Here is an 11,334-nt window from a genome sequence, read left to right on the forward strand (position 1 = left end):
GCCTCAAAGACTCTATCATGCCCAAACCTGGCTGAAGTAGAAGGGACATGTTCAAAATCAGAAATAATTGTTTCCTCTTTAGAAGTTCCGAAACTTTATCTAACATTTTCAATAACTAACGATAAGGAAACTCCTCAGCCAAAGAACTAGTTATCCTCACAATGCTCTTCAGTCCTTCTAGAGTCACTCATGCTTATCCTTGAGGCTACCTTAGTCCGCCAGCAAGGCTGTTATCAGTAAATATAAAAGCACAAAGATTATATTTAAGAGCAGTAATAAACAAGACACAACCTCACTGACTTACAGAGGACATCAAGCACTGAGCAGTGTCACAATACAATCACTAGCCAGACGACAGCCAGACACAGTAGATTACCCTCCCAGTCCATCAGAAATGAAATAATTAGCACATTCTTCTTTTGTAGAGTCCTTAGCAAAACAAAATCAAATTCTACATTTAGGATCTGAAAAAGAACCATCAGCTCTACCTACTGGCCAAAAGAAGTTATACAGGAAATTGCTGACAAATAAACAAAACCACCCGGTCTTTATACATAATCACAGAAAAGAGGATCCCAAGAACAAAGGCAAATTATAAACGGTAGACCACATTAAACACAGTCAAGCAATTAATACTATATGTATTAATAAAAGCAACTCCATACCACACAGAACCATCTCCCATACTGACAAAAGCAACAGCTCAATCTTAACAGCTCAGTAACATGAGCCACCAGAGACTCCATGAAAAATACTATCCCACAGTCAGTGGATCAACAGTGACCAACTGTATTCCCACTATCATGCTGACTAACTGCAAATTAGCCAAAAGAACAAAACAGTTGCCAGGCTTTCACAGAGAACATTTTCTGTGAGATAGATAGTAACAGCAAAAGCCATTTTGACTTGTCAGCAAGTGCTTGGCAGCTGCCACTCTCAAGTTACAATACCAAGTTTGCTTTCTTGCCTGCACAGTCACTGTCATATCACACTATGAGCTAAACCAGGAACAAATCCATCTGAAAAATAACCCAGAAAAAGTTTCCACAACAGTTCGTTAATCCAGTTTACCATAAAGAGGGAAAAAAAAAAAAAAAAAGAAAAAAAAATCACAAATAGAACAGGCAAGACTGGGCTACCCAGCACAGCACTCGAGTCAACTGTCATTCACGAGTTTCTACTGCACAAGCATTTCTCAGCTTGCACATGTACAGTTTTACAATGGCTTTTTTTTTTTAACGTATAGCATACATTTTATTTTTCCAAGTATCCTGGAAAAACACCTGCCTTTTTCTGAAGTGATGCAGTAATAATCAGAAAGCATCAGCAGCATGGTCTGTACCTCTGGAATCATCAAGATTTCTGTCTCTTGAATTATAAAGCAGCTAACACTGAAGTAATTTGCTACCATACCTGGACACTCAAGAGATGATACTACTTCACACTTCACTAATATTCCTCATAGTCAAGAATAATGCAGGGATACAAGAATTCTGCATTTTCCTTCAGGCTACAGAGATGAGAGAACAAGCAAAATTCCATTTCTTTACCTCATTCTGTATCCCACATACAAATCTGTTTCCACCCCCTTATTCCTTTGTCCTCTTTATGTGTCTCAGTTTCCACTGCTGTTACTTATTTCCACTGCTATTACTTCCAATGTAAATTCTGACCTAATGTGAAATGGCAACACAGCTCTCCTCATAATGAAATATTTGCTTCCAACTATTCCTTGATTTACTTGCTTGCTTTCCTAGACTTCTTCCAGTTGTTCCACTTGTTTTCCAACTTTTCAAATGGCACCATAACAGACTGTCTCGCATCGTAATGTTTCAGCATACCCCAAAACCCCAAGAAGTCTAACACACAAGTAATAAATCAATCAATGATTTGTGAAAAGACTTTGCTTACTGGAGGTAGGATTGCCAGTTTACTTTGTTTGCCCGAACTTCCGCAGCTTTGGCAGCAATGATGTTTGTTGGGACAGCAGCATCTACAGCACCTCGGATATCCATCTTAATTGATACTAAGAATGCACCTAGAAATAAAAGTTACATTTGAGACCTTTTGTTAAAATATTAAAGAGCAGAGTGTCTGTCTAATCCTTTCAAGTAAAAAATAAAGTAACAACACAAAATCTGTTTTCAATTGCCCCATTCCCTAAAATCATATTCAGTACTTTCTGAGAAACCAAAGTTTGGCACAGCACCTACCATGATGCCTTCCCTGAAGCAAACAGGGGTATGACATACACTGAACTCTAACCATAAACAAGGTTGTGAGGATACAATCATTATTAAATCACTTCCAGTCTTGTTAATTCTCAAACAACCAAATGAAACCATCTATTCTACACAGCTCAAGTAGCCCTTCATACAACAGAAGCCACCTGCAAATCAGGACTGATGATAAGGCTGACAACACAGTGCACACACACACCAGCCTCCCCACTGTACCTTAGGACTGTTCGGCTACTTGCAATTATTAGACTAGTTAAATCAAAATAGTAGACAAGCACGTTAGCTACACTTGCAGAAAAAAAACAAGCCCTATATAAAGTAAGAACCACCCTACATAGGCTGAAATAGTGACCTTCACCACTTCTGCTTTCTCCTTCCCTTATGATTTAATGTCCAGCTGACTGTGATGCCAAAACAAGAAGTGTGTTTGCAGAGGCTCAGGGCCCGGTTGGAGCAGGAATCTGATGCAGCCCAAACCGGATCGGGCCTCCCACCCAACCTGTCTGTGGGCCTTTACATTTCCCGTTACAGTATTAAGAACAAACTGGCACCTTCTGCCCCACCCTTAACAGGCACAGCACCTTTGCATCACTGAATGAAAACACGATGCTAACAAGAGCAAAAAAAAAATGAAATAAAGCAACGAAATTGATTTCCCTTTAAAACTACCTCTGTGATCAGACACCCACAGCGACGGCAACGTTCACTGTGCCCCTCAGCGACCACCAGAGGTGCCTCAGCACTACGAAGCCCCGCCAGAGCCACTCTTCGTGCCGCCAAAAGGTCGGGGCTGTCACGAGTGGGCTCGGGGCGGGCTGGGGGGCCGTGGGGCAGAGCAAGAAGGCGCTGCCGCCCCCCGAGCGGACCGGGGCGCTCACAACCCCGCAAAACAATTCGTTTCCTAGCAACCCTCACCCGGGAGCCCCGCACACGCACCCCGGTGACAGGCACGGCCCGAGCAGCGCCCACTTACCCCCGGCAGGCCGGCAGCAGCGCTGACCACTGGAGAAACGCCGGGGAGCACCGCTCCGCAAAGGACCCGCCGCCACGTGACGCCTCTCAGCTGACGGCGACGGCGTCCGCCGAGGGCCAACTCAGCTCGGTTTGCGCACGGCGCCCCACAGGCAGTTGGATGGGTTGGGATGGGTCTGCTTCTGGCGGAGGCAGGGCTGAGGGGCAGGGTTAGGCCTTGCTTTGACCAGTTCCTCTTGTATGAGTGCTGGTAATCTCTGCCCTAAGGCGTCCTGCATTTCCTGCTTCCTCTCTGCTACTTTATGCTTTGGTTCTGACATCAGGCACCGGGAATAAATGTATTGGCCTTTTCCACAGTCATTTCAGTCACTGTACCAAGAATGATAAATAGGATTCTATCCATTTTATAAACCAAAGTATAAAGGATTCACAAGGCAATCAGAACAACGCTTGAGGCTTTCAGAATGGGACTTGCAGAATGAAGGGTCTGGAGGGCAAGGTCTGCATGGGGCAGTTGGGATCCCTGGGTTTGCTCAGCCCAGAGCAGAGGAGCTGAGGGGAGGCCTCATGGCGGCTGCAGCTCCTCACAGGGTGTGGAGGGGCAGCGCTGAGCTCTGCTCTCTGTGGCGGCGACAGGGCCCAAGGGAATGGCATGGAGCTGTGTCAGGGGAGGGGCAGCTGGGGGTTAGGGACAGGGTCTGCACCAGAGGACGATGAGCTTGGAGCAGGCTGCCCAGGGCAGCGGTCACAGATGGAAGCTGACAAGAGTTCCAGGAGTGTTGGAATAATGCTCTCAGACATAGGGTTTGAATTTGGGGTGGTCCTGTGTGGAGCCAGCTGTTGAACTCAAGGATCCTCATGGATCCCTCCCAGCTCCAGATATTCTCTGATCCTCTGAAAGCATCAAAGGCCTATAGGGTGATCCTACAAATGACCACCCAGCCCTCATCTAACCTGGAGCTACTTCAGGTTTTCTTTCTTGAAACCTTCTCAACCAACTACAATGATAGTTCTGCCCAAACCCCTGATTTCTCACTTCCTCTTGAGCACACTTCTGGCTTTATCCCAAATACCAGTAACTGAGTACTCTGAGTACTGTGTACACGTATACATGGGACTGTGATTCTCAGCTCTAGTCCCTACTAATATTATTGCTTCAAATGCTTTGCAGAAAAGTGTTCATGTGAGAAGAATAAATTCATGGCTTCAATTTGGTGTCCAATGTAATTTCTTATTTAGAATGTAGGTTGTCAGTGGTCCTTTTCATAGCAGACCATTTTTCTCCTAATTGCACCATCTGCAAGAGTTATCACCATCCACTCAGTCTGGCTGAAAGAAGAAAGTTTGCTGTTTGCAGTCAACATTTTGTACTGCAGACACACCGTCATTTTCTACAGTAAAGAACTTTGAAAGGATGTTATTTGCCATGTCAATTTTGTCGTAAGTGGCAGATTCTTGCTTTATTGTCATTTCACTGGCTGTTGAGAGGCTACGGTAAAGAAGTATTTTCTTATAGCTTTTCTGTAACCTTGGAATGAGTCATAGTGGCCAGAAGTATGCATCTACTGAATTAGCAGAAAAGGAAAGGCAAAAAGAGGAGAAGTGATTGTAATATTAATTACATTAATTTTGTAATAGGAATCCCAGGGCATTTTTAAGGAAGTACCGAATAGTAAACATGACATTTATACCAGGCAAGTTAATAGACTCCATCAGAGGAGTCAAATTATGGAACACAGTGCACCCTATTAGAGAACACCAACAATGAATATTCTTCAATATACTTGTGAAGTAATAGACCTTATGTATATATTTTTATACACTTGGGAAAAAGGAAATAATTAACCAAAAGTCACAGCAGCTCTGTAAAGGACAGACAGGTCTCACATTTCTGTTGGAGTTCATTGTGAGCCTGGAGAAGGTTGTCACAGTGGATTCCATCTGGCTGATACACTCTGTTTGGATTTCCAAGAGGCATTCAGTGAGATTCCTGATTTCCAGGTAATTTTGAAAGGAAGTTAATAATAATAATAATAATAACCTTTCTGCTGTGTTAAAAGGAAAGATTTCTGCATTGATTACTAGCTCTTGAATGGTGTGTATACAGCAGAAGGTAAAAATAAACAAGCAGTTTTCACCATGCAGAAGGGCCTTCAACAGAGCGCGAAAAGCATCTGGCTGGGGTCTGCTGCTCAGAAATATTTGAGAAAGGAGGTAGGCAGTGAAAGCAGTGAACCTTTCAAATGATAGTGCTACTCCTTTGGCAAGTACACAGTTTAACCTTGTACCACCTTGCCCCAGGATACTGGGTTACTACAGATTTACATGCATTCATCCCTCATCTGCCAAACACCTTGGCACATCTGAAAATGTCATCCGGTATGAGTCTAACGAGGCATTTTGTGTAAAGGAACTTCACTGCACTGCAAGAGTGGGCTTTAAGAAATAAAACCATTCTATGATAATTACAGGAACATGTCTCAAGCATTTCTCAGTTACTACGGTCCTTAAAAACAGCAAGATGCTATCTGAACAAACAGTAAAACTCCACTCCATGGCATCAGCTTTGGAGAGCACCCCATAGTGCTTTATTTGTGCTGCTTGATTCTCTGAACTGGATGCTGCTAAGGCTTATGATTGAAAAAGTTCTGTGTTCCACCTTGTTCATAAGCATCCAGCATTTAGGATTCTAGTACTGCAAAATTAAACTCACTTAACTAATTTTTACCACATCTGTTAAAATCTAATGCTGCTATACTTAGGTGACCTTATTGATGCGTGAAACACATAGAGAAGAATTAGGTATGACCATGCAGGAATAAAAGTCACCAATTGTTTGGATCAAAGAGAATACATATATATATATTTTAAATGTTAAATAGTTTAATACTACCAAAATGGATGCAGATGAGTCATCCTCACAGTAAGACTGCAAACAGTTGAATCATGAGGGTATTTTTCTGTTCTCTTTTCCTTCTTGTAAAAAGAATGGTGTATCATCATCTCTCATGTATTCTGCAAATTACAGAAGTGTTTTACATGTCTGCCATTTAACTTCTCAGCATTCACTGCATCACCTGGCTGTCTCTTGTATGTCTGTACAAGTTTCCAGCATGTATAGAAGTGGCTTGGAAAGCTCATCCAGCTAAAACAGAAGTAGAAGGTAATGAGAAGTGGGTACACTTCTTTAATACACAAAATATTTTTGACAAAGCATAAAGGTTGGCAAGAACTGTAAAGGAGTACATTTTTGAAGTGGTACTTATATACTTGAAAAGCATAGGGGATAGTCTCAATGTTTTCCTAAAAGAAGCACCTCATTTGACCTTAAGGTCATCCGGGGCTTCAGACCAGGTCTTCTGGATGCTCATGCTTCCACTTTCCCAAGGCTTAAAAGCCTACCCCCCAGGGCAAATGGAAGGAAAACAGTACATGCATTACATGATGAGAAAGGGAGGAGAGCCACAGGCATTGTCTTCTTAGCATGAGTTCTTCGAGCATGAACCATCCATGGCTGCACTGGAGGACATCCTTTTTCTATCACAGATCTCAGTGCCAGGTGCACTTGGTCAGTAGACCGTATATTAAGCCTGTTATTTTTGGTTAAGGGGATTCTACAGGAGGAGAGAGGGAACAGCAGAGAAGAAATAACTAAGATTCAGATATACTTATGGATTAGAAGAGGAAAATGTTAGAGGAGATCTAAGTTTTCTAAGGTATGAAACATGAAGGCATTTTAAGCATCAATAGCTAAGTCTATAGGAACACTAATGTAAAAGAAGAGTCTTAGTTTTCTATACAAACTGAGGCACAGGGAGATATGAAGAAATTACCCCAAGGTCACATGAATGGAAAGTACAAAAGCAAATCTAAAGCAAATAGCACGTAAATGTAAAATACTCCTTTCCCCAAAGCATTTCTGTACCCTACTGTATGGCTGAAGAAAAAGTTTCAAAAAAGAAATGAACTTAGAATAATTTGTCTTTACTGCAAGAAGAGAAGAAGGGTATCAGAATGTGTCTATGTCTTCTGGCACATTATCTGGTACATTATGCCTTGATTCCTGAAGAATAGGTTTGCTAGTTCTCTTCCGTAAGATATGATGTGTTCTTCTTTTCCACAGGTGTATGTACTAAAGAAATTGTAAGGCATCTTGTATAAATTTCAGGATAGAATAAATAGAGCTAATTATTTTAAAATTTTAAATAATATTTAGATGATATACTTTACAACTTTTATTTGATTGTTTATAATTTTAAAACATATATAAGTATATATTTAGGTGGCTCTGAAAGTAATGCTTTCTATTTATTTCCCTGGAAACTGCAACACACACAAAGAGCACAGTAATTATTTGATAGAGCAAATTCTCAGCTACAAAACACTATTTTTCAATGTAGTCACCACCATTTCCACCAGCAATGAACAAGAGCCTGCATGTTGAGCTTGTAAAAATCTGCATGGCCGTCTGGAACGTGGCTTGTCTTTCATGTTGCTGTCATCACGGCTGAAACATGCCACCCACTGCCTCTCTGTGTTCACATTCACTGTTTGGTCTCCAGAAAATGCTGTAACATTTGTACTTTCAAGTGACCTTGACTTACTCTACAATTCTGGTTTGTCCCTATGTTCTTCTCATGGTTTTCCTATTCAATCCACTCCTCCCAGCAGAATTTGTGTTTGCCTTACGGTAAGATGCCGCATGCATCAGGGAGGACCTGTGAGGCGGGATGGTGGGGGACTCAAGATGCTTGTCTCTCTTGTCTAATAGTGAAGAGTTGTCACGGAGGGGTCTTCCCCTTCATAGACGCAAAAATGTTTTCAATGTGCAGTGTTTCACTGAAGCCTTTTCCTGGGTAATTATGGCAGGATTGGCCCACAGCTTTTTCTTTACTACTTTGGCTCTTTGTCTTCTACTTTTAGTTTATCTTCATTTCAGTGTCTGTGACACTGTGGGAGATGGTTATTTTGTGAACATTTGTTTTTAAACAAGAGTAAACCATGCCTCCTGTAACCAATACAGAATTGTGTGGCTTCTAGGATAGAACTTGTCTGATTTACTTTAAAATTAATCAGATCCTGGCCTAAAGGATCTGATAAAGCTAATGCACCATAATTAGCAAATTTCTTACCAAGAAATCTTCTGATTGCTCCACAATCTCTTTGAAATTAAATTCTGCATGCTCATTTAGGGTACGACAGGTATCTTATCCTTAGTAGGAACCGCGTTTTCAAAATAAAAATAAACTAACATTTTATTGGAATGACTACATCTTCAATTTTTCCCCTGGTAGACTGGTACAATGCTATATTGTCCAAAAATTGAAAGTGAAGTACAGTGCAGAAAGAGGAACATAAAGGTCAGAGCAAAGGTGCCTATTTATAGCCTTGAGTAATAAATGCAGCTGAGGTTTAAAAAGAAGGTGCATTATTTGGAGATCAGGGAGAAGTGTCTATCAGTCCCATGAGTATTCAATTCTGTATTGAAAGCTGAAGTATCTCAGACTCTTCAGCACCTCTTTACAGCCTACAGTATCTCTTCTTCTGTCACCGTGCCTCTCTGCTGCAGTCTCATGTGCTTTGTGCTGATGGCAGTTCTGAACAAGTGGGTGGCACTTGAACATGTGGAAGGAGCACTCTTCTCTGGAAATGTGCTGCAGGTGAAATGAAGCCTACCTCTGGGATAAAATAGTAATAAAAAAAGCTTCTTGGTGGAAGAAGGAAATGCTGAGCTACCTGATGCTGTTGATGTTAACTCTATATGGAGGACAGGAATGAGAATGCTTACCTAAATCTCAGCAGTAACTCTGCCAAAGTCAGGCTTACTACCAAAGCTTATACAACAGCTTTCTTCCTGTGCAATGATTTCTCGTGCAATTCAGCTTGTTAAGCCAAATGCTGGAAACAGCATTCTCTCATTGTTCTGTATTTTTCTCCTCAGCACTAACTGGATTTCTCTGAAAAGAAAGAGAGGTGCGACCAAGGCATTTCTTCTTACGAAAGGCAGTATAAGGGCAGGTAGCATTATACTTACAGTACACCTACAGTGCTAAATTATCAAAACTTTAGTCTTTGCAGAAAAATATTGTTGCCTCATGTCTGTGCCTAGGAAAATCATGGAGCAGATCCTCCTGGAATAGATGTTAAGGTATGTGCAAGATGCAGAGATAATACAAGACAGCCAGCACAGCTTCACCAAGGGCAGATCATGCCTGACTGATGTGGTAGCCTTCTGTGACAGAGTAACAGCACCGATGGACAGAAGAAAGGTAACTGATGTCATCTACCTGTACTTGTGCACAGCCTTTGAGATGATCCCATACCATATCCTTATCTCTAAATTGGAGAGAAATGGACTGTTATGTGGATAAAGATTTGGTTGGATCATCGTAGCCAGAGAGTTGTCAATTACGTGCGGATGGAGGCCAGTCACAAGTAATGTCCCTCAGGAGGTCCATCTTGGGACCGGTGCTCTTCAACATCTTTATCAGTGACACGGACAGTGGGATTGAGAGTACCCTCAGCAAGTTTGCTGATGACAGCCAGCTGAGTCATGCAGTTGACAGAACAGAAGGGAGGGATGCCATTCAGAGGAACTTGGACACTCTCAAAAAGTGAGCACATGAGAAATTAATGAGATTTAGCAAGGCCACTGCAAGGTATTGCAGTTGGGTCGAGGCAATCCCAAATACGAGTACAGACTGGGAAAAAAACTCCTTCAGAACAGACCTGCAGAGAAGGACATGTACGTCCTGATGTGCAAAAAGCTGGATGTGAGCCAGCAGTGTGCTCTTGGAGCCTGGAAGGCCAACTGTATCCTGGGCTGCTTCAAAAGATGGTGGCCAGCAGGGAGAGGGAGGTGATTGTCCCCTCTAATCTGCCATCATGAGGTCCTACCTGGAGTACTGTGTTCAAGTCTGGAGCCTCCAGTACAGAAAGATGTGGAGCTGTTGAAGCAGATCCAGAGGAGGCCATGAAGATGATCAAAGGGCTGGAGCACCTCTCCTATGAAGATAGGTTGAGGGAGTTGGGCTTGTTTAGCTTGGAGAAGAGAAGACACTGGAGAGACCCCATTGTGGCCTTGAAGAGAGCTTATAAGCAGAAGGGGGACTGACTTTTTACATGGTCTGATAGTGATAGGGCAAGGGGAAATGGCTTTAAACTAAACAAGGGCTTAGATGGTAAGAATTTTTTTACTCAAAAGAGTGTTGAGGCACTGGCACAGGCTACCCAGAGAGGTTGTGGATTCCCCATTGCTAGAGGTGTTCAAGACCAAGGTGGATGGGGCCCTGAGCATCCTGCCCATGGCAAGGGGATTGGAAGTAGATGGTCTTTAGGGTCCCCTCCCACCAAAACTGTTCTATGATCTTTTCAATTTGAAATGGATATGGTAAACTTTCAGAATTGATGGAGTATTCCATCCAACACTCAAACTAGAAACTCTCTTGGTCCCTGTTTATAGTAAATTCTCATTTGGAAGTTTCAGCTAATACTAATGCCAACAAGAATACTAACTTAAAATATAAAATTGTTAAAAATGGAAGTATTTGGAAGCAATGAACAAAGTAAAAAGTTGATGATTTTCAGTGCACACTAACGTGTGCGATTTTGACTTTCTGCTGTCTGAATGATAAGAATTTTTTAAAGGTTTTGACACATGGGGAATGCTATTACTTCCTTAATTCTCTTTAAAACAGAACTATAAACAGTAAACAATTGCAATTAATACTTGCAAATAATTATTAATTTGCAATTAATTAAACAATTGCAATTAATAATTGAATGAAAAGTTCAGCATTGCTCAATGTTCCTTCTATTCTTTGTGTTTCTCCCATTTGTTTTTCAAAAAGGACAAAAAATGAATCCTGAGTGAATGTTGACAAACAGGAGACAAGGGCTTGGCAGTCCTCTGTAAAGCTAAGATAGTAAACTATTAATAATCTACCTGGAGCCTTAGTCTTTATATTTAGTTCGTCTCTATCCACAGACAGGGTTGTTTCTAATGTGGTGCTTTCCTTGGAGCTGGAAGGATTACCAGTAGGCCATCTGTTCAGTCGGTTAGAAAAAATGTGATTGGCAGGTACCACTGACCTAAGACAGACATCTCCTTTTGCTACTGTCT

The 11,334-nt window shown here is 41.8% G+C and overlaps 1 protein-coding gene across 2 annotated transcripts in view; it reads right to left on the reverse strand.

Annotated features, from left to right (window-relative positions):
• ATP6V1H (ATPase H+ transporting V1 subunit H) overlaps nt 1-3,305 on the reverse strand; it is a 66,351-nt gene extending 63,046 nt beyond the window's left edge. Inside the window, exons 1-2 of one of the 2 annotated variants that reach the window (NM_001197326.2) lie at nt 3,214-3,279; nt 1,912-2,038 (exon numbers count right to left, since the gene is read on the reverse strand). In NM_001197326.2, the coding sequence (NP_001184255.1) occupies nt 1,912-2,015 (104 nt within the window). In that variant the 5' untranslated portion in view covers nt 2,016-2,038; nt 3,214-3,279. Of the gene's footprint in view, nt 1-1,911; nt 2,039-2,909 lie in introns of both variants that reach the window. The other variant, XM_040685643.2, reaches the window with a different exon arrangement.
• Nucleotides 3,306-11,334: the final 8,029 nt, after the last annotated feature.

The sequence above is a fragment of the Gallus gallus genome, chromosome 2 (assembly GCF_016699485.2).
Source record: "Gallus gallus isolate bGalGal1 chromosome 2, bGalGal1.mat.broiler.GRCg7b, whole genome shotgun sequence".
NCBI lineage: Eukaryota > Metazoa > Chordata > Aves > Galliformes > Phasianidae > Gallus > Gallus gallus.